The sequence below is a fragment of the Macrotis lagotis genome, chromosome X (genome assembly GCF_037893015.1).
Source record: "Macrotis lagotis isolate mMagLag1 chromosome X, bilby.v1.9.chrom.fasta, whole genome shotgun sequence".
Taxonomy (NCBI): Eukaryota; Metazoa; Chordata; class Mammalia; order Peramelemorphia; family Peramelidae; genus Macrotis; species Macrotis lagotis.
Genome location: NC_133666.1, coordinates 145,067,572 through 145,093,463, shown reverse-complemented (window position 1 = coordinate 145,093,463; position 25,892 = coordinate 145,067,572). Strand labels below are relative to the sequence as shown.

The following is a 25,892-nucleotide window of genomic DNA, read 5'->3' as shown; positions in this document are numbered from 1 at the left end:
TTTCCACAGGCGCCAGACCTTGGAAGAGTGGAGCATAGGGTTGGGTAGGGGTAAGGAGGAGCGAGGGCTTCGCCAACTCACCCTTCATGGTGCTTACACACACCCAGAGGGTGGTTATGATATTGCATTGCTGCTCTTGTCCCAGCCTGTCATCTTGGGTCCCAGTCTTCGACCCCTCTGTCTGCCCTATGCTTCCCATGACTTGCCAGAAGGGACACGTGGTTGGGCACAGGGGAAAGCCCAAAAGGGAACAGGTAGGTAGAAATGTGACCTGGGTCCATTTATTGAAGAAATGGGTTTGATGGAGAGGCCCTTGTACCCAAGCTGGAATTAGGGAATTCAATGCAACAAAAGCAATTTGGACAATCCAATATATGGGTAAAATTAAAAAACCCGACTAGGACCTGGGAGTCTCCTCTCTTCACAGATCTTGGCTCTTCTGTGACAGTTCCAGTGACTCTTCTTGGCCCCAGAGCTTGCAGCAGACTCCACACTACTCCCAGGGGTGAGGGTATCCCTATCCTCTCAGGGATGCTCTGTGGCAGTGCTGTGGGGGAACCCCTTCAGTGTGAGGTGAGGGTGCTTGAGGTAACCCTGAAACTGCATTGATAAACTAGGACCTCCAAATGCTGGCTTTCCCCAAATTTAACTCCAAAACAAATGCTTGTCCCATCTTTTATGTTTCAGGCTCTATTTCCTTGAGAAGGCTAAAAGAGGGTTCAAAGTCAGCTTTTAACCTTAGGTTTTTATGCCTAATGTTGCCTCCCACTAACAAACTTCACACCAAATAGCTCCTAATCAAACAAGTCAACACCTGTTAACATCTATTTCCCCCCCCCCCCCCAACCTCAAACCAACATCCTTTAGCCTGGATCTACCAAATTTATTGTGGCTACCATAATGGTAAGGTTGGAAGCTGTCTCCAGATAAACAGTCCATATGACCTAGTGTCAGGGCCACTCCTAGAATATGCCTTTCAAGGATTCTATTCAGACTGATAGGTTTTAGTTCAGAAAAGGGCTTGCACTAAAGACTAAAGATCATTACAACTATAATTTCATCAATCTCCACCAAAAGTCAGGTGTTATAGAAAGGTCTACAAACTCTTCAACATACTTAGAATTTAACTGTAGCAAATGTTTGGGGAAAGGGAGCACACAGTTGTCTTTTGCCACAGGCCCTGAATCTTTAGAAAGCTTAGTGCCAAAGGGTGACAAGTCTTTTCTCCCATGCCAGGGTTTGTCAGGATCACCACTGGTGCAGGATGTGATGGGTACATGGTTCCTGGCAGGGCTGCACAGCTTCAGTGATGCCTGTAGGGGCCCAGTCCATCCTGGAGTCTTTACTGCACTTCCTGCCTATGAAGATTGGATTAGCAGTGTCAAATGGCAAGTCTATTTTGCTGAAAAACCTGAACCGGAGCAAGAGAACTGCCCTGCTACCCTAAGTATGAAACCCAGCAAATCGCCCCCACTTTTCCAATTACCTGATTAGTCCTTTCCTATTCAAACCCTGGCTTTATTTTCCTCCAAAGATTCAGGAGTCTTTTTCCAACTTTTTGCACTGCTCCCCCCCTTATCTTTGTCCCCAGGATCTAGGAAAACTGTTTTTTTCCAATTCCTCTCTTTACTCCCAATGAAACTGATACTTTGTCAACAGAATTTCCTATTTTCTTCCCTCTATCCTCATTTTCACCTCAGGAAGTGGTCCTTCCAGCTGGTGACTGAGCTTCTCTAAGATGCCTACATCATGCAAGGACAGTCAAGAGGTAACTCCCAATTCACTCTTCACCACCTGACCCCTTTTCTCCTTCCTCAAACCTAGTTTGTTTTTTTTTCTGATTACCAAGGGCTTCAAGATGCGATAGCCTTGGAGAGAGATCAGGACATTCATTCCCTCTTCACAAAGACAGGCCTCCTGGAAAGACAGACCACTATCTTGGATGCCTGGTTCTGGAAGAATGCAGGAACCCAGCTGGATCTGGGAAGAACTGTGAGCTCCGCAGAGCTAGGAAGAGGCAGAAGACAAAACCATCCTGAGCCACCCCCCCCATCCTCCCTTGCAGGATATGGAGACTTTAGCAAAACCTTCTCAGAATCTTGGTCGTCCATACCCAAACCCTACTCATGCATGTCCCATCACACAGGAAAGCCCCAGGAAAAGATTTGATTTTTCTCCCTTCTCCAACTGTCAGATATGAAATACATACTATAGAAGTCAACTTTTTCGTAAAATTTCCTTTTTTTTTTTTGGAGCAAATTTTCCCTTTTTTAAAACTTAAATAAAACCTTACAAAATAGACTTTAGAAAATAAGTTACAAATTGTAGCAAAAGGCTTCCCCCTCCAAGGGAGAAATCTCTTTCTCTTCTCCCTCTTTGGGAGTCTAGATATCTCCCCTGAACCTATGCTGTCCCTCCCCTTCATTCTTAAGACTCCAAGGTTTCTTTGTCCTATATCCCTCTTTCTATGACCCACTCAGTAGATCTAGGATTCTTAATGCTGAGGGAGAGGGGGAAAAAAAGAACTCAGTACAGCTCTAATTAGCCCCATACACCAGAAAATGGGAGCCAGAAATGGCAAAAGGGCAGAAACATCTTCTCCAGGGTTGGGGCTTTCCCTGACCCTGGATCTTTCATTGGAAGGGGAAAAAAGCATCCCTAACCGTGTTCTATCCTGTCAAGTCTCCTGAGTTCTTCCCAAGAGGATGACAGGAGAGATCAGGATATCCAAACTCTCCTGAGTTAAAAGCAGAAATAAGAACCCCAATGTCTCAGTCTTTGGGACAAACAGGTCAGAGGGTGAAGCCGAGGTCTGGAGGCCACTGAAGCAAAGGGTCTAGGACCAGAATCATGGAGGTGGATGGAGGGAAGATGAGAGAGGCCCATCTGCTGTAGGTAACTGTGTATCTCCTGAAGAGAGAAAGAAAAAGACAAACTTCAGATCACTGGCTAATTTTCTAAATATCAGGCAACTGTTAGATTTTCTGTTAACCTAGAAGCCTGACTTTTGCTTCCAGATATTCTATCCTTCTGATTTTTCTTAAGGTCACAAAACGCTTTTGCCCTTGAAAGGAACATCTTTCTGTCTCCATCTTTCTCTTCTGTCACTCCCCCCCTCCCCCAGGCAGTGGGGTTTTAAGTGACTTGCCCCTCAAGGTCACACAGCTGGGCCCTCCTGACTTCAGAGCCAGTGCTGTCACTTTTCTTTTTTAGAATCTCAATCTTCCCCACCTTCCTAAGAACCATTCTAGTTTGAGGAGCCAGTTTGCTAGAGATGCCTTGGAGTGTAAAAAGGAGATAGGGTCTGTGGTGGATCAGCTAAGATCTAGGGAGAATACTACTTAAATCTGACTTGGAACAGACATCAAAGCAAGACAAAGCTAGAAGAGAACTAGATCTTTTGGGAATAAAAGCAGGCTGGAAGAAAAAGTTGTTCAACTATTCCTGCCCTCAGTATAAAAAAGGCTGCTTTCTAGAAGCAGTGTGTGGACTCCATTCCTGCTTCAGTTTTCTCAGTGGCGAATAGAAGAGGCTCATCCTATAAGCCATGGTGGGTGGAGGTACTTTATAGTTTGATCCCCTTTGATAGAAGATGCAAAATAGGGGCTAATTATTATTATTGCTTCAGTCAGGGCCAGCTTCAAAGAAATAATTAACTATGACTCAGCCCTGAAACAAGAGGCAAGCATGAGATTCAGAGGAGGAAGGATGAGTGGGACCTGGAAACTGAGAGACCTGAAGTAAAACAAAACCAAACCACCTGATAGATTTGTTTCTAAGAAAAAGGATGCCTATATTTTATGAGACCTGCAGGTTTGAAGAGAAAGGAAAAAAATAAGCTGCAGAGGTGACATGGGAATTGAGGGCAAAAAATATGACAAAACAGCCAGTGGCTGTGATGCAGGGGGCTTAATATGATGTAGAAGGGTGGGACATCAGGTTTTCCTAGGCTCCAGGAGGGAAGTAAGATAAAGATATAAGGAGAAACCTAAGTGCAAGATAAGTGACCCACTTCAATCAGCCAAGCTGTTTCAACAGTGAGGAATGGATGCCTCTTCACTTATTCCTCTTCTTGATTGCCTACTCTTGGGACAGGAAAACAATTTTGGAACTTTCCAAAGAAAAGTAGAAAGAGATACCAAGATTTGGTTAACTAAGGGGTACAGGGCAGCTAGGTGGCACCAGCCTGAGTTCAAATCCAGCCTCAGACACTTAATGATTACTTAGCTGTGTGGCCTTGGGCAAGCCACTTAACCCTGTTTGCCTTGCAAAAACCTAAAAAAAAAAAACAAAATAAAAACAAAAACTAAGGGGTACAAAGCAGACTCCCAGAAAAAAGAGGAAACTTTCAACAGCAAAGAAAGAACTATAGAACACTGGTAATTGGGCACCCAGACCCTAACCCCTCCACCAATTCCTCTGCACTTCCCAGAATGCAAGGATTTCATAGGTTTTCTTAGCTATATTCAAAAATCTGAATACCACTCATAATCTAAGTATGCTACTCCTTGGTCCTTGTTCTCTTAGAATTTCTGGTCTCCGACTTTCAAAGTTCTGTCCCACTTTGCCTCCCAAGACTATTCACTTTTTCTCACAAGACTTCCTCCCTTACCCCCCTCCCCAATTCATGTTCTCATACCAATGCCAGTCATTGTCCACTCCTCCTTGTGTTGTTGCTGGTGCTGCAAGAAGCTGATTTGACGACGGAAGTGGCGAGGGCAATGCGAACAAGAGAAGGGTCCCTCCCGTGGTGCATGGACCCTCCTGTGCCCTTCCAGTCGGGCTGCTGTCCGAAAGGCTTTGCCACAGACTCCACAGCGATGACGTTTAGGGTCTGTGTGTGTCCTTCCATGATTCTTGAGGGCCAACAGGTTAGGCAGTAGCTTGGGGCAGAGGGAGCAAGGATAAAGACCTGTGGCATGAGCTTTTTGGTGGTTTAACAGGCTGCCAGCATGACGATAAGAGCGTCCACATTGGGTACAACAAAAAGGACGCTCTTCTTCTGTGGCTTGTTTTAGCCCTACTTCTTTTGCCTCCTTCACAGCTGACTGAGACCCTATTATTTCTTTGGTGCCTCTATGGGTCTCCTCTTGTCCTGACATGTACTTATCTTCCAAATCCCTTTTAGTTTCAACCTCTTGCCTATCAGCTTCCTCCAACTGAGGTGGGGCTTGGCCTTGTCCCATAACATGGGCTCGCTGATGGCTGGTCAGCTCACGGGAGGCACGAAAAGCTTTTCCACAGTGAGGGCACTTGAAACGACGGGTTGCTGTATGGATACGACCATGATTTTTGGCAGCCATGGGATTTGAAAATTCCTTAGAGCAGAGCTGACAGTGGTAACGGCCTGTTTTGTGAGTATTGCGGTGGTTTAGAAGGCTGCCTGCATGCCGGTAGGTCTTGCCACACTGTCCACAGCAGAAAGGGCGGAGTTCTAGCTGGGACTGAGAACTGCTGCCTTGGTCCTGGATTTGCCCATTATCCCAGTCTTCTAAATTACTTAGCTCTGGGTCATTAGGTTGACTCTCTTCCTGACTGCATAGACTCCCAAACCCACAGTCACCAGAGCTAGAATGCTTTTGGCTACCTGGTTTACTCATTGGTGTCTCATTAATATGCCACCCATCTGTTTTCCCAGTGACCCAGGATAATGGCTCTCCATTGCCTTCCTGACCTCCTGATAACCCACTGGGGCCCTGATCCAATTCTGTACCCTTAGTCTGGTTAGCAACCTGAGTTCCAAGTTCATACTCACATGATCTTCCTTCTAGTTCACTGATATCTGCTTGACTCTCATCTTTGACAGTTGTTTGGTTTAGTACTTTTATTACATCTAGCTCCTTCTTACTTGCTTCTTCATGCTCCCTCAGATGTTTCTCCAGAGATGCCCGCCTAGGAAAACTGTGACTACAAAGGGCACAGCGCACAGCTACTCGAGGTCCACACCCACGCCTTGCCCTTCCTGTCCGTCGCCTCCGACTCTCTGAGTGTAGGCGCTGGTGGTTCTTTAGTGCCATACGATTTGAATAGGTTTTAGGGCAGGTTGGACAGCTGTATTGCCCTATCTCATGGCTCCGGCGATGGTTCAGGAGGCTTCCAGCATGCCGGTAAGTCCTACCACATTGCCCACAACGGAAAGGTCGTTCATCTCGTGGTAGTGAGGATGATTTTGACAGCAGCTTTCGAGTGCCTCCAGAATTGCCATTTCGTTGCTCCACATGGACACGCTGATGGTTAGCCAGCTGTTTACGCAACCGGAAGGCTTTGCCACATTCTCCACAATGGAACCGACGGGGTTCAGCATGGATACGCCGGTGGTTCTTAAGAGCCATGAGATTAGAGAAACCCTTGGAGCAGGCCTGGCAGCCAAAGTGTCCTGTTTGATGGCTCTGCCGATGGTTGATGAGACTACCAGCATGTTTATATGTCCGACCACACAATTCACAGCCAAAGGGACGATCTATATTGGCCTCCTTCTCTGAATTTCCCTCTTCTGTGCCATTGTCTTTTAGTGGCACTTCCTCCTGCTTCACAGTGGTCTCCTCTGGCTCTTTCTTAATAATTATTTCTTCCACTACCTTCTCCTTAAGTTCTTTCTGCAGTTCTTCTGATGGCATAAGCAATGGCCCTACCTCTGCTGGCATCTGTGTTTCCTTGTTTTCTACCACAGGGATGACCCCTACCTGGGGCTCTGCTCCTTTGCATCGGGGATGATTACGCAAGTGATTTCGGTAGGCAGCCAAGTTGGGATATCTTCGAGCACAGATGGGACAGGCAAAATCCCCTGTCTGGTGAGTTTTACGATGGTTTACAAGGCTCCCACCATGACGATAGGTTTTACCACACTGACTACACTGAAAGGGACGAGGCTGGGCAGGGGAGAGAGCAACAGGAACAGCTTCTACGCTGGTGCCTTCTATCTCTAAAACAGAGATTGTGTCCACAGTCCCTGCTTCCATGCTGTCTCTGGACATAGTATCTAGACACTCCCCAGAATTATTGCCTGTGTCATCTGGAGAGACAGAGTTCACAGTGCTCTCAGAAATATCACCCATAGTTGTCTCTGAGATCCCATTCTTCTCTTCCATATCTACAGGAGTTACATCCATTCCATCTACAGAAATACTCCCTAGACTCTGATGATGGCGCTCTAGACTTCCTAAGTCATCATATGTCTGGCCGCAGCAGGCACAGATGTGCCCATAGCCAGCCCCATCCAGACCCTCTACCTCCCGTTGTAGTTGGTTTAGTAGTTCTGCTTCTGAGAGCTGCAAAGGAGTTGAGTTAGAGGTCAATGCCTCTTCCTCTTCATCCTCTGAAGAACTAGGGCTCTCACCAGGGGAATCATGGGCCTGACTTCTATGCTGTCTATAATCTGCTCGCCCAGGGAAAATCATGCCACAGAGGCAACAAAGAAAAGGCTGTGCTGATGTGGCCTCTCCTGGTCCATGGTTCTGAAAATGGCTACGTAGGGCAGGGAGCGAGTCAAATTCCTTAGGGCAGAGTGAACACTGGTAGATGCCTGGTGGATGGCAAGGTCGATGGTTCAGTAAGCCAGCTCTATGGTGGAAAGATCGTCCACAATCATGACATGTGTGGTGGCCAGAGGTCCGCCAACCATTAAGAGCCTCAGGGCCACGGGAAGTGACATCACACACACTCTCCTGCTTATGTTCCCCTTCTACCAAAGTTGGAGTGTCCCCATCATCTCCTTTATTGCCTGTTGCTACTAGATTCCTAACGAAACAGGACTCCTTCCCTTCCAGTCCTCTGTCATTGGTTTTGCCTTCTTCATTACTCTGGAAGCAAGCCTCATTTCTTTCTAGCTTACATTTGTCTCTCTCAATATCATCATGAAAAGAGTTCTCATTGTTTTCCAATTTTCCATTGGCCACATTAACTCCATTCACTTTCATATCTTTCTGAAAGTCAATTTTCTCGTTTTCTTCCTCTTTCACAACCAAATCCTTGTCCTGGTGGTCCTCTGGTGAGGACTCATTTCTATCTGTTATCACTTCTCCACTGCTGCTCCCAGTGATCCCAGCACTCTGTCGCTGGTGCCTCTTGCTTCGTCTCCGGCTATGACGTCTTAAGTGGCTCTTCATGGCTGCCACAGTATGGAAATGCTTGGCACATGTCCCACAACCAAAGTCACCTGTCTGGTGAGTCTGCCTGTGATTGATGAGACTTCCTGAATGTCGATAAGTCTTCCCACAGTCTCTACAGGAATAGGTCCTTGGGGGAGACTCAGCTCTATTTCCCTCCCCTTCTTGATGAGTTTGGCCATGTTGTTTTAAGCTCTGTACATCATCAAAAAGCATCCCACAAATACCACATATTTGTGCCACTGCCATGTCAACTTCTGGATGGCTGTTCATTGTTCCTTCTTCAGTAGGATCTTCTTCCCCTTGGGTTGTCAGTTGTTCTTTCTCCTCTTCAGGGCATTCCTCCTCTTGACTAGGGGTAGACTCCTCTCTTTCTAGGCCAAGTGTGATGCCCTCTCCATCATGATTCTGTGATTCCTCTCTCCCTTGACTCCCATTGCGTCGTGCTGCCTTAAAATGTACCCTCACATGATTACGGAGAGCCATGAGATTTGGATACTGGCGGGGGCAAAGGGAGCACTGAAATTCACCAGTCTGATGACTATGTCTGTGGTTTACCAGGCTTCCTCGGTGACGGTAAGCCCGTCCACACTCATTACATTTGTAGGGGCGATGGTCTGTGGCAGTAGTTGGAGTAGAAGGATTCTCTTCCTCCTCTGGGTCAACCTCTGGTAGCGGTGCCATCAGGGAAGGCAGAGGTGTGGGAGGTGGTGGTTGATGCTGTTCCTCTTCCCCAACACTACGACGAGTTTTAAGATGAGCCCGCAAATGATTTTTGAGGGCTGCAGCATTGAATAGCTGCTTTGGGCAGACTGGGCAAGGATAGACACCAGTCTCGTGACTTTTCCGATGATTGATAAGGCTTCCAGCATGTCGGTAAGTGCGGCCACAATCAGCACAACGGAAAGGCCTATATTCTTCTACTCCACCCTCATTAAGCTCCCCAGCATCAAGCTCTCCAGAAGTGTTGAATTCCCCAGAGGTATTAAGTTCCTTGGTACTATGAAGCGGATCTCTCTCGTGACCACTTTCTCCATGACCATTGGCAGATGACTCTCCTTTTTCCTCCCATGTTGGTTCCTTCCCTTCTCCCTCATGGGCTTGTTGGTGCCCCAGCAATTCACTGGGCAGCCGGAAAGCCCGGGGGCATCGAGGACACTGGTAAGGCCTATACTGAGCATGTAACCTAGAATGATTCTTTAGGGCCATAAGGTTAGAAAACTCCTTGAAGCATACTGCACAAGGGTAGATACCTAAGGCATGACTCTGCCGGTGATTGGTTAGACTTCCAGCATGTTTATATGTTTTGCCACATTGTCCACACTTGTATCGACGTTCATCCTCTGCAGGGGGAGACTGAGGTGCTCTCTCATTCCCTGTGAAATCTACCATGGACTCAGCTAAGTACTGCTCTAAATTGCTAAGAAGGCTATTGGCTGGAGCAGGAAGAGTAGGGGCCTCTGTGGGACCTGATGTATTTCCCCATCCCTCTGTACTCTCCTTAGAATCTGTCCTGTTCTCCCAGCCATCCTTGGGTCCAGGTGGCTTTTCCCAGGTACTAGAGGTTTCTCTAGGATCAGGTCCTGCCTCCCACTCATGAGCACTTTGTCCATGATTTGCCTGGTTGTTCCAGTTTTCCCCAGGACCAGGCACAGCCCCCCAAATATCAGTGGCAGCCATCTGACCCTGGCTATATGATGTAGCTTCTTTGTGACGGGGAGGCCTGTGCTTCCTTCGGCCCTCAGGGGTATGAGTCCTCAGGTGACTCTTGAGGGCCATAGGATTGGAGAAGTCCTTGTTGCATGTAGTACAAGGAAAGCGGCCAATCTCATGGGTCCGTCGATGATTGACCAGACTACCTGCATGACGGTAACCCCTCCCACACTGTACACATCGGTATGGCCGAGGAATCCCATCAGCCTCATCACCATTCCTGCCTGGAGGTGAATGATGGAGCAGCTCTCGGTGACGTGCCAGTTCTGGAAGGCTGGGGAAATGACGCTGACAATCAGGGCAGCTGATCAAAGCAGGGGTATCCTCCATGAGGTGTCAAGGCAAACTGCAACGTTCTCAGGAAACAGAGGCAGGTGGCAATAACATCTTCTTGTTCTGGAAAGGCAGCAAAGGGAACTGTAATTAAAAAAAAAGAAAAAAGAAAACATATTAAGAAATTGAAAATTTAATTTACTTGTCCGTTAAGTAATTATCTGGTACTCCATTTAAATCTTAATTCTATCCCCAAGTGAAAACAAAGATGGGGCAAACAAGCAATGAAATACTGCAATATTTAAATATTAGGTACTCCATTTAAATCTTAATTCTATCCCCAGATGAAAACAGAGATAAGTAATGAGATACTGCCCTAAAACCAAATGCTTCCCTTGATTCCAATTACCTTTTATTTTTATCTCTTCTGATTCTTCAAGTTCAGCACTGAAAGCCCATAACTGTATATCACAATCCAAAGAACTCTTTCCTTCTTTCTAATCTAAGTGTCCTTGGTGCCCTATCCACCTATCCCTTTATAGGATCTAAAATGAGAAATGATTTCTCTTGACACAAAGAAATGGTTTTAATTTCTCTCAAGTCTTTGGATAAGAATAAAGCTCGCTTTTTTACCACCCAAGCTAAAATTATTATTTGAGAATTAGCCACACTAATACTGTATAGGGGATGGGATCCAAGTCAGAGTCTCTATCACTATTCTCTAGTTAAAGATGTTAGGTATAAACACACACACACACACACACACACACACACACACACACACACACACAGGACTTACTGTTTAGGTAAAGATCAGCCTTTATAAGTTACTATACCTATTTAATTTTTTTCTCCACTATTTTACTATTCTGCTATTTTATTCTCCATTCCCTCCCCTACTACTTTCTTCTTTAACTTTTGATCTTTTGCTAATCATATATTCCCACTCAGTTTCTAATCTAATAAACACCTTATAGGTATTTTAAATAGTTTTTGAGTTCACATATCTGTTTCCATACGATTCTCATAGTAACCCCATCAAGTAGGATCCACAAATGTTACCATCCCCCCCCATATTACAGATGAAGAAACTAAGACCCAAAAAAAGGAAGTAATGTGGGTTTAAGGACCTACATTTGAATAAGTGGCAGTTAGGGAGTCTTATACTCAGGCCCCCTGATTCTTACTATTACTCACTTTTCACTATATCCCAGGCAGTTCTCAACTTCCCTTCTTCCCTTCTCCTGGTCTATCCCTTCTCTTCAAATTTTATTTTCCTGGACTTTCTCCCCCCCCCCCCCCCAGCCCCAATGAGGCTACTCCTTTCCTTTTTTCTTCATCCCTCTCAGGACCTGTCTCTCCCATACTTCAACTCTTGGTCTTCACCAAACCTTCCACATGTACAGGCATATACACGACCCCCCCCCCCACACTTCAGCCCTGCCTCTGCTTTGGGGCGGCCCGACCCCACAGTCCCGCTCCGCTCTTTGAGCCATCTCAGCCCTCATCTCCCCAGCTTCTCCAGGGCAGCAATGTCTCACTTTCTGGGGCCACCCCCCCCACCGGCACCTCCCCTGCCCCTCACCCTCCCACTATCCCCCCTCCCTTCCTGTCACCCCCCCCCCCAGCCCAGCCCTTCAAGGCCTCGGATCCCTTCCCCTCCCTCACCTCTCCTCCCTGGGGGAGGTCCCTCTCTGAGCTCCCTGCCTCCAGCTCGCCAGTTGATTGGGAGGGGCCCAAAGTCCTTCGTTTCCCTAGGGACTAAGAATTAAATTGGGGGTGGGTGGGGTGGGAAGGGGGGTCGGAGGGTATGGAAGGCGACAAGGTTGCGTTCGTTCCTACAGGGCAACGGTCGAACGGGACCGGGGTGGGGGGGGTCCGAGTCTCACGGAGGCCAGTGGGCCCTCCGCGCGTGCGCACAATGAAGACCACTACTTCACCTCCGCCTCCCCCAGAACCCCCCTCCCAACCGCCCTCCGAGCCCGGCGAGGTAGGGAGGGGGTGGGGAGGGGGAGGACAACAGGCAGTCGCCCGATGCCCGCACAAGTTCCCCCCCCAGGAGGGGGGGGGAGAAGGGTCTGCCGCCCACGCGCAAGCGCGCTTGGGCCGGGAAGCCGAGGAAAGGGAGGAAGGAAAAGTGGGGAGGGAAAAGGGAAGGGGAAGAAGGGGAAAGGAAAGGGAGCCCAGCTGGCACGAGCCCGAGGTCTCCCCCGGCTCCGCGGACACTTCCTATTGTTACTAGGAAACAGGAAGTGTTCGCTCCGCAAAGGCTTCCCTACTAACCTCCGCCAAACCCGCCCCGGTAGCACTTTCCCTTCTTTCCGGCCTGCCCAATGGGACTGCTCCGATTCTGGTGTCAGGGAGCGGTATCCAAGGCACAATATTAGCCCCGCCCACGTCACTAGGCATACTTCCGTTTGTCCAAGGACTGTTAAAACTACACATCCGGTGGGGTACGGCTCAAGTAATTCCCGCCATTCATTTCTCTAGGAAGGGCAATCAAATGATCACCCCCGCCCCCCCCGTTACACGCTCCAAGTCAGGTGGCTCCTGGACAAATGGCTCCAGGAATAATCCGTGACACTTCTCCTAGGATTCCCCCTCCCCCGTTACTTTTCCTCTTCCGGTGACGTGACCGTTTAGGAGTAACAAAACAGAAGTAGTCACCGGAAGTGCGGCTTGCTTCAAGTCCTTATGGGTGCTTCGCTAAAATCTCTCCCCACGGAATGAGAGCCGCGGGGCTCCGCTCGGTCTTCGACTCACTTCCGAGTTGTACCCGCAAATGAACACATCTTCTAACGTCGAGTAGTAGCTTCTCCCGCTGTAGCTCCCCAATCCTGCCCCGGGTTCCCGCCTACCCGGACTCACGTTTCCCCTCCTCTCTTTCTCTGGGGCCCCGCCTAAACCCTTCCCCCTCTGTCTTCGCGGGAGAATCCCCCACTTCCGGTGCCTGGCTCTCCACCCACCTCCCCCGCTGGGTCCTAGCGCCCGCCCAGTTTCTAGCGGGAGCCCCGGCTCTGTCCTCTGGAGCTACTGCAGCCGAGAGAGCGACCAGCTCCCCCAGGTAAGACCCGCGAGCGCGGCCCCGGCGCCCCCCGCGCCCCGGGAGTCGCGGGAGCCCCGCGCTTCGGGCCGCCGCGGATGGCCTCAGTGTTCCCATCCGCAGAATGGGAGGGGGCGTGCGTGCGTGTGTGCCTGCGTGTGCGGACCGGGTGGTGCTTCTCCCGGCCGGGCCGGGTCTGGCGTTCTGTGGAGGCGGCTCCCTCGGCCCGGCCTGGCCCCGGCCGCCCCCGCCGCCTCCATTCATTCCCACGCTCCGGGGCGGCGTCCCGGGGTTACCATCGCTCCGGCCGCCGAGCCCCGGCCCAGCACGGTCCTAGAGCCCGCCGTGTGGCACGCCTTTGTGCGGCTCCGGGGCGCGGGGCTCCGGGGCGGCCCCCGCCGTGGCCGGGCCCGGCTGCAGGAAGCGGCGGTCGCCGCGGCCCCGGGGGAGCCGGGGCGGCGTGGTCTGCCCCTGCCCGGCCCTAAGGCCCGCCATCTTAGGCCTCTCTTTTGTCCCAGGATCGCGGCCGCCGGGGGCCCCGGGCCGCTCCCCGGCGCCCCCCTCCCGGCGGCCTCGGGGGGGCGTTGGAAGCGCCCCCCGCCGCCGCCCCTCCCCGGTCCTAAAGACCGCCATCTTGCGGCCTTTGTCCCCGGGCCTGCCGGGGGGAGGGGAGGCCGCGGGCCGGGACCCGCGCCACTCCCACGGCCCCTCGGCCACGGAGGAGCAAAGTGGGGCCCCCGGCCCGGGGAAGGGACTCCAGCAAGGTCTCGCGGCCGGGCAGCGACTCCGTGGCGTGTGCCCAGTCGGAAGGTCTGCGTTCGAATTCCGCCTGGGATTGTAAAACGAGGGGCCCGGGCTCCCCTGGCGGCTGTAGACATTAAAGGAGAACCCCCCCCCAGCCCCCCGCGGCGCCGCTCCCCGGGGCCCGGCCCGGCCCGCCCGGCCCAGGATGCGCCCCCGGAGTCCTAGAGCCGCCCCGCGGCCCGGCCCGGCCCGGCCCGGCCTTTGTTAGACCGCGGCCCCCGGAGGATGCTTGGCGAGGGCTCCCTGGGTCCTAGAGCCCGACGGGCGGGCCGGGGGCCGGGCCGGGCCGGGCCGGGGGATGCCGCTTCTCTGTGGACAGCTCCAGCCTGGCCAGGACAGGCCCAGTCCGGAGCCAGGACCGGCCCCGGGGTTTGGGGACAGATTGCGCCCTCCCAGTCAGAGGCTGGTACAAGATGTACAAGACATTTGGAATTTCTGGGCGCTGCTCTGCTGGAAACTGCCAGAAGAGAATTGTTCACAGATGATTCTTGATGAGAAGATTCGTTTTCATTAATAAAAAAAAAATCATGCCTGTGGTTTCCTTGCAGGGCTATTGACTCACAACAAGTCCATGCTTATCATTTGCTTACTCTTATTTGCTTATTCCTCTCTTCAGAAGAAATTGCCAGATATTGTAGGCAACAAATCACCCCTTCCTTGACTAAAGGTGTGATCTTTGGTGAAGTCACTGAACCCATCAAGGCCTGTTTTCTCATCTGTAAAGTGAAAAAGGATGGATTAGATTATTTTGAAAGTCCCATGTGGAGCTAAATTATATAAACCTTCTATTCGAGATAGAAAAAAACAAAAGTGCTCATCATTTCTCCAATACCCAATGCCCTAGAGTTCTAAAGGACAAACTTGGCACCAGCTCTCATCCTCATTTGATTTTTCATCCACTCATTCCAGCATTGCTAAAATTGTCCCTGAGTGAATCATCGAATTTTAATTGGATTAGGGAAGAGATAGTTTAGTCCAAATTCATTATTTTATAGATGAGTTAAGTGAGGCCCAGAGAAAGAGGTCTTGCTTTGCTATCATCTACATGTTTGAATCAACCAATCTTTTTTTTTTTTTAGATTTTTCAAGGCAATGGGGTTAAGTGGTTTGCCCAAGGCCACACAGTAGGTAATTATGAAGTGTCTGAGGGGATTTGAACCCAGGTACTCCTGACTCCCAGACCAGTGCTCTATCCACTTCACCACCTGGGCCACCCCTGAATCAACCAGTCATTGAGAACCTGGGGGACTAGGCACTATTTTTGGGTTTACAAGAGAAAAAAGTCCTAGCCTTCAGTAGTCTTAGTCTGATGAAGTACACTAGAAACATAAACCTTGAACAAAATAGTGCTAACAATGCAGGTTCTTAAAACATCTCAATGCTTAATAAAGCTTTGTCTTTATAAGTACTGCTGTTAAATAGTAGAAGTGTCGTCTTCAGTTTTATAAGAAAGGAAACAGAGTCTCAGAGAAGTCAAAGGACCATCGCATGACTTTTTTAAGTGGCTGAGCCAGCATTTAAATCCAGGATTCCTAACAGAAAGTCCACCCACTTTTATGTTGAATGATCACTACACCGAGCTGGATTTGAACTCAGGTCTTCCTGACTCCAGGGCCCTGTGCTGCCTAGCTGCCCCCAAGGCACCTATTACTAATACTAGAAAGTCCATGAAATGTTTAAGGACTTAAAGTCTCAGGGTTGGACAGGATGAATTTAGGCCTTCCATTCTTGGTCTGGCTGGAAAGTTTTGGAATTAGAAAGTACTGAGAGAGTCCTGGGAATTAAATGTGAAAATTTGATTTAGACTAAATTGAGGCAGGGGTGACCAAGGATGATAATTAAACTTTATCTTGTAAAGCAGTGAAGTATTGTTGAAAGACTTTTGAGCAGAGAAGTGATATGATGAGGCTGGTGTTTAGGAATATAAATTTGGTAGGAATGGAGAAGGGAAGGATTGACTTGAGAGGTTGAATATGATTTAAAGGACTTGGATTCTCTTGTAGTTGAAAATCGTCTTAAGGGTGTAGGTGCCTTTAGAAAACAGTTGGCTGAAGAAATCCCACTCATAGTGTTTGAAAAAAGAGGATTTAGACAGGGTGATTAGATTCTTCCAATCCTTTTCCTCTTCCTGCTGCAAAACCTGCTACCCAAAAGCTCTAAATGGGATCTACTGTAATCCCATCCCAAGGCCTTCTCATTCCTCAATCCTCTTCCTCTCATCCCAGCTAAGCTGATAATAAAATAAACTGGGTTTGTTGGTCAATCTCATTTGTTTATCCTTTGATCCCATGTCAGCTCAGCTTCCTGGCTGGATCCTGAGGAAGATCCAGGACTTATGGGGGAAGAGGGGATGGGAGGGAACAGGACCTATGAAGATTCTTATGCTACCAAATTCCCCTTTTCCCATTCATGTCTACTCTTTCTGCAGTCAGTGATTCATTTAAATAACAAACCTGTAGGGGATGGAACCCCTACTATATATGCCCACCTGCGTGTTATAGAAGGATATAAAGAAATGTGAGGAAAACCTATAGGAATATTGGGTATGTTGTCCTGTAAAAAATGTAGACCATTATATGGTCATTGTCTTCCAAAATCTGTCAAACTATTGTGTGAAAAAGAACAAGGACAAACCTGTTCTATATAACTCTGGAGGGCAGAACAAGAATCAGTGAAGAGAGTTTCAAGGAGGCAAAGACTGACTTGGGCTATAGCAACTGAAGAACTTTGAAGAGAGGAAATTGGACTTGAATTCGGCCTTCTAGGAAGCTTTTGACGTAGTTCCTTATACTGTGCCTGTCACACACTGATACTCAATAAATACTTTTTGATAGAATTGAATGGAGGGGAGGAGGAAAAAGCATAAGAGAATACATTTCAAACAAAAGCCTAGAGGCAGGCAGGCAGGCATGATATTTTTCAGAGGAGTACAGATCAGGATGAGAAAGCTGTTTACAGGGGGCTATGAATCCTAGACCAAGCCATAGGGTGCCATGGGAAATTTTGATCAGAGGAGCAACACTAAGTATGTTAGCATGTTTAAGAAGTTTTAGGTTTTATTTCAGAGTACTCATATCTCTTAAGAATTCTTTTACTGCTTCTGTAAAATTTAACTATACTACCTTTCTAATTCCTATTTCCCACCTGACTTCCCAGGGAGCAATCTTGATTCCTCTCCCTCTTCTGTTCTGCTCCTTGGTAGAAGATAGCTCTTTCTATATCCACAGACAAATATTGCCCTACCTGAAACTTCCTATCTCTGATTCCCCCTGCCTGAAAAGACACTTTTACCACAATTTTGCCAAAGGAAGGAAAGGGGCCAGGGGCTATTTCACCAATGGTCTCACACCATTAGGTTCAGTAGATTTTGACCTGATTTATGGAATAGAAAGAGAATCATAGAGTGTTAGAGAAGGGAGAGTTCAACTAATCTGTTTCTTTCCTTTTACTGAAAAGGAAATTGAGGCTTAGAGGGGAATTAAAGAATTTAAATGCCACACTGCAAACAAGCAGCAAAATTACAGATCTCTTCATCCTTCACTGAGTCTAATGACCATCTACTGTATGTCTCTCTCATACACACATACCTCCGAGGGGTATTGAGGTGACCAACTGTAAATCTGCCACAAATGTAAGAGACAACTATGGTATAATAAAGAGGACTAGCCATCCGGGTCCCAGCTTGCCCTTTCTTAGCTGTATTACACTGGGTAAATCACTTAAACCCTCTGAATCTATTTCTTCATTTGGAAAAAGGATTAATACCTTTTCTTCAGGGGGAGGGGGGGTCTGTACAAGGATCAAATTGTGTGTGTGTGTGTGTGTGTGTGTGTGTGAGAGAGAGAGAGAGAGAGAGAGACAGACAGACAGACAGACAGACACTATGGAAGCCACAAAGCCACAAAGTACTTAGTTGTTATGATAACAATAGTGTTCTATCAGGAACACAGCTGGGACCCTTTGGAGACTGTTCAAACCTGATGACTACTTTCTACTTCTGGTTATCCATATGAGGACAAACAGTACCATCAGAAGGAACCCTGTAGCCTGGCTAGGGCTAGGAATCCAAAGATCTTTTTTGGGTACAGATACTATAGATTGCAAGTTGATACTTCAGTTGGGGGGAAAAAAAGGGTAGTTTTGAGTAAGCAGCTAGTTAGAGAAGTAGTGTTTGAAAAAAGGCTTGGTTTTCTCTCTCCAGGATTAAGATAGAAAAATGGTGCTTTCTTGTTAGGAATGGAGGATATATTGAAAGCACCAGTGAAAATATTTTCCTAGAGTTTTCCAGATTGTGAAAAATAATTCATGTGGATCCCTAATCTATTCCAATCAGTGTTAAAGCAATGAATTGCAGATTCTAAATTCACTTGGTTAATCATAGGAAGCAAACTAAAGGCCTTCCACCTTTTTTTTTTCCCCCTTGTCATGGTGACCAAGCCCAAGATGGTGAAGTGACTCAATTACCTGGAAAAATCCCCCAAACTTACTTTGTAATTCTGGACCATTTTCTTTTTCCAACATAAGAAAATGACCATCTTATGACTACCTAGGGAGTGGTGATGCTCTTAGGATCTCCCCACTCTTCTACTGATATACCATTTCTAGCTGATGAGTCAGTTTTGACTCTTGAAGCAGTCCATCAACTAATAGGACTTTAGTTTGTATAGCCCCTTTAGAGTGAGCAGGTATTAAATCTGGTAACAAACCTTATGAAAATAAAGCCCTGGAAGAAAGGGGCTTTCTCAGTTCATAAGGAAGATCTAAGAACCACTTCATTAGAGGAGACCATGGACCCTTTAATAAAATGCTTTTTGGGGGGCTGCTAGGTGGTTGATAAAGCACCAGTCCTGGAGTCAGGAGTACCTGGGTTCAAATCCAGTCTCAGGTACTTAATATATTACCTAGCTGTGTGGCCTTGGGCAAGCCACTTAACCCCATTTGCTTGCAAAAACCTAAAAAAAAAATGCTTTTGCCTCAGAGTTCTGCCTCAGTCTCTTTATTGTAGTTGGATAATTTTAATTCTCACAAGATTTTATTAGGAAGATCTTGAAAATGGAGGAGAGAGGACTGCTTTACCTACCTACAGCCACTAGGGCTGGTACCACATAGATTAGCAGTGGAAATAAGTTGGACCATAATAGTAGTTAAGGTCTTAAGTATATACACAATGTATATTGGATAATAATAAACTCTGAGACCAGACAAATTTGACATCAGGAGATATCAATATATTTGTTAGAATTATAATTTCTAGATGCCAAAAGAAAATATGTAATATGTGGAAAAATAAACCAGAAATGACAGAGACAATTTGGTTGAGAATTAATGGAAAGAGAAACAAAAGATAATTTGGTGAATGGCTATTACCAGCCATGAAGCAATGCTTGGCTTTCATCCTTAGTCACCCCTGCTTCAATTTGGTCTAAATAAAATTTTCCACATTTAATTTCATGACTCCCTTAGTACTTTCTAATTCCAAACTTTTCCAGCCCAGAACAAAGATGGAAGGTCTAAGTTCATCCTGTCCCACCCTGAGCTCAGACTTTAAACAGTCATTTACAAAAATTGGAAGCAGAGGTAAAGAAGTGAAAATGAGTGAAAAAGGTGATAGATTTTATGGAAAGGACAGGGACTCATGTTAATGACAATGGTCTTTTGTTTTTTGGGAGAAGCATAGCTAGACAACAGGTCACATGAAAAGAACCTGGATGGTTCTCCTTATAGTCACCTGCAAAGTTTTCCAGGAGTTATTGCTGTGACATGGTTTAAAAATAAAATTGTCGTATCTTCCCTAAGAGAAGCATATTGTCATAAAGAGAGAAGTGACAAATCCTCTGAACAATGCTTAGACCACATCAGTAGTATTGTGTTCAGTTTTGGGTCCCACATTCTAGGAAGGATAGGAGACTCAGTTGAAGAAACTAAAGAGGGCATAGTAACTTTTCAAGTGTTTTTCCTGCTTTGCCTCCAAAGAGATCAACTAGGGAAGAAGTTGCACCTGAGAAGATTTTAATTCAATATACAGAACAATGTCCTAATCATTAGATTTATCCTAAGGTAGTGAGTTCACCATGCTTAGCAGTTTTCAAGTGGAAGCTAGAAGTGGGGGATGTTGTAGATAGAACTTCTTTTTCAGTTAGATTAGATGACTTTGAAGATCCTTTCAACTGAGATCTCTGTGGATATATGAACTAATTTAAAATAAAATCAAGAGTAGACCCTTGGTGTGCCCATCATTCCAGGTGTCTTTGCTTTCCAAGATCTCTCTGCAATCAATGACTTTTTCTGTCAAATCCATTGTCCTTTTCTTAGACCTTATTCTCCTCCTCCATATTCCTGCATCAAAGGACATTTGGCTAATCCTTCCTTTTGGAAACTTCCCTCAGCTTCTTTGACTTTGTATAATCCTTTGACTTGGATGGTCTCTTTATGGGTCTTCAGTATGTATATTGTCAAGGCTCAGTCTTTAATCCCCTGCTCATCTCTTGACATCATGCCTGGTGATCTCATCCCTTCATTGGTCATTTCTTTTCAGATGACTATAGAGTCATAGGTTTTGCTGGTCATTTCTGTGTAGATGACTCCCACTCAAATATATGTCTATAGCCTGAAGTCAGTCCCCAGGTCCAGTCTTGCATTTCCAACTTCCTCATGGATGAAATAATATAAGTAACATGTTTTGTAAGTCTTAAAAGCATGATATGAAATCAGTTTTCATTATAATTATGTGTTCATTTTCTTGAAGAAGACTGTTGTCCCCAAACAAACTCTTGTGATCCACCACCTTCAGATTATTTTTCAGGTTCCCTAAACCTTGAATATTTTCCCCTCTTTTCAAAATTTGAATTCCTACCCATCCCTTAAAACCCAATTCAAAAGCTATGAATACTTTTCTGATTCTCAACTCCCCCCCCCCCCAAGCTGGTAATGATTTTAGCCCTTCAGTACTCAAAAGGTTGTTGATAGCTCTCTAATGCAATAGTTATGTAATTTAGTGATTTATAATTAGTTGTGTCTGTATAGCCTCCACCCTCTGCTAGACTGTGAACTACAGGAGAACAGGCACCTTTTCTTAATCCAGCATTGTGCTTTGGGCACAGTGAGTATTTTAATGAATGACTGAATGTTTCTGAAATTGAGCATGTCTAAAAAGGAATTAGGCTCTTGCCTACTGGGTCCTAATTTTTCTCATTTCTGTCTGGGGTACAGCAGTTTCCTCTTCTATTCTTTTTTTTTTTTTTGCAAGGCAAATGGGGTTAAGTGGCTTGCCCAAGGCCACACAGCTAGGTAATTATCAAGTGTCTGAGACCGGGTTTGAACCCAGGTACTCCTAACTCCAGGGCCAGTGTTTTATCCACTATGCCACCTAGCCACCCCCCTCCACTATGCCACCTAGTCCCATTCCTCTTCTATTCTTGTAGATAGTCAAGAAACCTGGGAGTTGACTCTTACTCATTCCCCTTCCTAATCCCTATATCCAGTCTGTCACTAACTGTTAATTCTGTCTTCAAAGTGATTTTTCCTTCTTTTCCATTACCATTATTTTTCCAGTGTCTCATCACTTCACACCTTGATTACTGCAACAGCCTCTTAACTGGTCCTCCTGCCTTTGGTTTCTACCAGACTAGTGCCCCTGCATTTCTATTTTGACTATGTCACTTCTCTGTCCAGAAAGCTCCTCCCTTATCAAGATCATAGAATCCAAAGATGGTAGGGAGGGAAGAGAATGTAGAGGTATCTAGATTTAATAACTGGGGAAACTGAGACCCAAAGAGGGGATGTCACTTACCCAGGTCACACCAAATTAAGAGATGAAAACCAGGAAGACTAAAACATAAGGAGGAGAAAAATCTGAAACTAGCCCTGATTGCCTGGAATTAACAAACCTTTTCCTATTTACTTTTGCTTCTCTTCCTAAATGTTTATTCTTTTTACCTTTGATAGTATTACCCAGCCTCACTTATTTAGACTTTAAAAAAAAATCTGTAACTTCTCTGTGATTCACTATCATGTCTATTTTAGTTATATTTAAAATTAAATTGTGTTCCTAGGGAATGAGCATTATGACTTGCTTATTAAATTTTGCCCAAAATGATCTTAGGTCTCCTATCCTAACATAGTGCAAATGAAAAGAGTGTATGATGTTTAATATTTAGTGTGCAGAAGATCTGAATTTCAACTCAGATTCCATCTATTGCTACTGATGGGACCTTAGTCAGGTTATTTCCCATATTTAAGTGTCTATTTCCCTGTCTGTTGAATTGGGGGGGGGTAATTAAAGGGTCTCTGGAGGCCTTTCCCTTTCCAGATCATATGATCTTACTACACACATACAGACTGCATGGATTTGAACTGATCCTGAAAAGGAGGGGTTGAGTTTGAAATTTGGCAATTCTAGTTACCCTTGTTGAACTTTCTGCTTGCTTCTCCTCAGTGGAAGCTGCTAACTTTTGGTCAGCTTTTCCTCTTCTGGATGGAATGGGATAAAATATTCCCACTGACTAATTGCTTCATTAAACAAAACTTCACCTGGCCTCTGAGGGAACCCAGTGACTTCCTTAAGGGAGCAGGTAGGCTTAAGTGGCGTCTTGAAGATTTAGGCCTACATTAATAAAGGAAGTAATTATTGATAATTGAATTAATGACTACTAATGAAGACTCTCTTGGTGGTGAGGGAGAAAGCGAAAAGTCCAATGCCCCACATTCAAGGTCCTAAACAATGTGGTGGCACTTTTCCTACCAGACCTGAGCTACACACTTAGTGCCTCTTCTGTAGAGACGCTGCTGATTCAAGACCTCGACCAGCGCCCAGTTTTGCACCTTCATAATGCAGTGTTGAAGTGTGTCATTAAATATCATTATCATGGTATAATTCTTTACCTGCATGTCATCCCCTTACCAAGGAACTGTCAGTTCCTTGAGGGCAGTGCCCAGTGCAGTGTGGTTGCTTAATGTTTGTGGGGGCAGCTGGGTGGTGCAGGGGGTCATGCAGGAGGACCTGAGTTCAAATAGGTCCTCAGACACCCCCCCAACAAATACAAAATAATAAAAAAAAAAGTTGATGATCATAAATGTGTGCTCTCCTTAATGCAGCAAAATGTGGTTCTGAAGGAATTGTGGCTTTGCTTGGGAGCAGAATTCCTCCTGGGATGGTTCCCCCAAGGGGAAGGGTACAGGTGTTGGGGTGCGGCTCTAATCTCTCTACACTCTCTCCATTCTAGGGGAGGCTCATCCTAAGCCCCCATGGAAGCTGAGCAGGTGGACGCTCTGCCTCCCCAGCCAGGCTATACCCGAGCCGGTCGAAGATTCAAGTGCCTCTCTTGCTCCAAGACTTTCCCTAACGCCCCTCGGGCTGCCCGGCATGCCTCCACCCACGCTCCCAGTCCCAGACCCAGTCCTGAGGAGAATGCAGCAGGTGGTGGGGACCCGGGACCCCCCTCAGGGAACCCCGAGGGTGCAGGCAGTGGGGAGGATGGGGAGCCGGCCCCCAAGCCCCGGCCCTTTGCCTGCTCACTGTGCCCCAAAGCCTACAAGACAGCCCCCGAGCTGCGCAGCCACGGGCGCAGCCACACCGGGGAGAAGCCCTTCCCATGCCCCGAGTGCGGGCGGCGCTTCATGCAGCCTGTGTGCCTGCGGGTGCATCTGGCCTCCCACACGGGTGAGCTGCCCTTCCGCTGCCCCCAGTGTCCCAAGGCCTATGGCACCCTGTCCAAGCTGAAGATCCACCAGCGCTGCCACACAGGCGAGCGGCCCTACTCCTGCGCAGACTGTGGCAAGTGCTTCGCTGACCCCTCAGTATTCCGCAAGCACCGGCGCACTCACGCGGGGCTGCGGCCCTACGGCTGCCCGCGCTGTGGAAAGGCCTATGCAGAGCTCAAGGACCTGCGCAATCATGAGAGGTGGGCCAGTGGGGCTGGGGCTGTGCAAGGAGGGGGCAGGCAGAGGGAGAGGAGAGGCTGCTTCACTGCTAGCCCTCTGGGGGCTTTGGTTGCCATTCCAGCCCAGGATCCCTCACAGGGCCTTTCTACCCTAAGAGTCCAGAAGTCAGTAAAAGACTATAGAGCAGGGGCTTTTCATTTGGGGCCCCCGAACAATAGGGGACCATTTCAACATCTTTAGTGGCATGGGGTCCTGTTTTATGCATTTAAAAACATTTTCCCCCAGAGGACTGAATAAGGTTCATGACCAAAAAAATAAATTCCTACCCTAAAATTTGGGTTATAGAAACTTGGGCCTAAACTTTCTGGTCAGGACTGTATCCCTCTTGATAGGTGCCAAGGAGAGCCTTGGGGTGCAGAACCCCTGGGCTCCAGAAAGGGGCAGGGAGGCCAGAATCTCTGGGTTCTGCTAATAGAGAAGAAAATGAGACAAGGTGGCATGTTGTGACTGAAGGAGATGTGGCCTCTGAAGTGGAACATTGCTGGTAGAGAAAGACTGAGGCTAACATAGGTTGCCTTCCTCCCCCTTCCCCCAGGTCTCATACAGGAGAGCGCCCATTCCTCTGTTCTGAGTGTGGCAAGAGCTTCTCCCGGTCTTCTTCACTCACCTGCCACCAGCGCATCCACGCTGCCCAGAAGCCCTACCGCTGCCCTGCCTGTGGGAAGGGCTTTACCCAGCTCAGTTCCTACCAGAGCCATGAGCGTACCCACTCGGGGGAGAAGCCTTTCTTATGCCCGCGCTGTGGCCGGATGTTCTCCGACCCATCTAGCTTTCGTCGCCACCAGCGGGCCCATGAGGGAGTCAAGCCCTATCGATGTGACAAGTGCAACAAGGACTTCCGTCAGCCGGCTGACTTAGCCATGCATCGACGTGTACACACTGGTGACCGGCCCTTCAAGTGCCCACAATGTGATAAGACTTTTGTGGCCTCCTGGGACTTGAAGAGGCATGCCTTGGTCCACTCAGGCCAGCGGCCTTTTCGCTGTGAGGAATGTGGACGGGCTTTTGCAGAGAGGGCCAGCCTTACCAAGCATGGTCGTGTTCATTCAGGTGAACGGCCCTTCCACTGTGCTGCTTGTGGCAAGTCCTTCGTGGTGTCCTCCAGCCTGAGGAAGCATGAGCGGACCCACCGAGGGGAGATGGTGGGAGGCCTGGCCAGTCAGGAGCTGGTGGTGGGGGTCGCCCTGCCTGCAGGTACCTCTGTGGAAGGGCCAGCCCCACCGGGCACAGTGGCTCCTGGAGTGGGTGTGGAACTTGGGGAGTCCCAGGCTGGGCTCATCAGCCTCCCCACAGAGTCAGGCAGAGTGGTAGCCTCCCAGTGGCAAGTAGTAGGCATGACTCTGGAGCAGGTGGAATTTAGGGAGTCCGGGGCTGGGGCAGGAGAGGCCCCAGGAACAGAGGGTGAGAGTGAGGCTGGACCCCCTGCCCAGGAACAGCACCCGGGTCCTGGAGAAATACCCCAGAATGTCTGCCGGGAGTGCAAAGAATCTTTCCCCACAGCAGTGGCTCTTCGGCGTCATGAGCGATCCCACCCAGCCCTACGTCCATTTCCCTGCCCACAGTGTGGTAAGGGCTTCCTGGACAGAGCAGGGTTACGAAAACACAGCCGTACCCACAGTGCTGTCCGTCCCCATGCTTGTCCCCACTGTCCCAAGGCCTTCCTTAGTGCCAGTGACCTCCGTAAACATGAGCGCACTCATTCTACCCCCCAGCTTCCTCTCGAGCCATTGGTTGCCCTTTTGGGGATGCCAGAGGAAGGAGCAGTGTGAAAGCCCCTGGCAAACCTGCTTTCCACCCCTCCTGGCACACCCCTCTCAGCTTCCTTCCTTCCCTGAATCCCAGCAGCCACTCCCTCCCATCTGGGGTTTCCTTCCTGATTCTTCGGATGTTTTCCCTTCTCATTCTCCTCTTAATACTGCAGTTTGCTACCTTAAATTGAGAAGAGGCCTTATTCTCAGAAGATGGGAAGACTGGAAGAAAGGGATGTATGTGGTGGTGGAAAGGGCAGATAGCCT

General features: G+C 47.8%; 3 protein-coding genes across 11 annotated transcripts in view; 2 read left to right on the top strand and 1 right to left on the bottom strand.

Moving 5' to 3' along the window:
• PRSS53 (serine protease 53) overlaps window positions 1–2,650 on the top strand; it is a 5,275-nt gene extending 2,625 nt beyond the window's left edge. The window contains exons 7-9 of the mRNA XM_074207620.1: window positions 10–254; window positions 428–573; window positions 1,237–2,650. Coding sequence (XP_074063721.1) covers window positions 10–254; window positions 428–573; window positions 1,237–1,494 — 649 coding nt within the window. The 3' untranslated portion in view covers window positions 1,495–2,650. The remainder of the gene's footprint in view (window positions 1–9; window positions 255–427; window positions 574–1,236) is intronic.
• Window positions 1,035–13,012, bottom strand: ZNF646 (zinc finger protein 646). 9 transcript variants are annotated; one of them, XR_012472626.1, is made up of 5 exons: window positions 12,759–13,012; window positions 11,760–11,852; window positions 4,640–10,235; window positions 1,846–2,910; window positions 1,035–1,358 (listed from the first exon to the last, which is right to left on the bottom strand). XR_012472626.1 is itself a non-coding variant. In XM_074207611.1 (4 exons), the coding sequence occupies exons 3-4, from the start codon at window positions 10,146–10,148 to the stop codon at window positions 2,849–2,851; spliced, it is 5,571 nt and encodes a 1,856-aa protein (XP_074063712.1). In that variant the 5' UTR covers window positions 10,149–10,235; window positions 11,760–11,852; window positions 12,759–13,012; the 3' UTR covers window positions 1,035–2,848. The 9 variants fall into 9 exon arrangements, 8 of the variants coding, with proteins under 8 accessions (XP_074063712.1, XP_074063717.1, XP_074063714.1 ...); XM_074207611.1 differs by having other exon boundaries at window positions 1,035–2,910; XM_074207616.1 differs by having other exon boundaries at window positions 1,035–2,910; window positions 4,640–10,214.
• On the top strand, window positions 12,510–25,892 carry ZNF668 (zinc finger protein 668). The gene is made up of 3 exons (XM_074207619.1): window positions 12,510–13,155; window positions 23,160–23,837; window positions 24,413–25,892. Exons 2-3 carry the CDS (start codon window positions 23,182–23,184, stop codon window positions 25,644–25,646), a joined length of 1,890 nt encoding a protein of 629 aa, XP_074063720.1. The 5' UTR covers window positions 12,510–13,155; window positions 23,160–23,181; the 3' UTR covers window positions 25,647–25,892.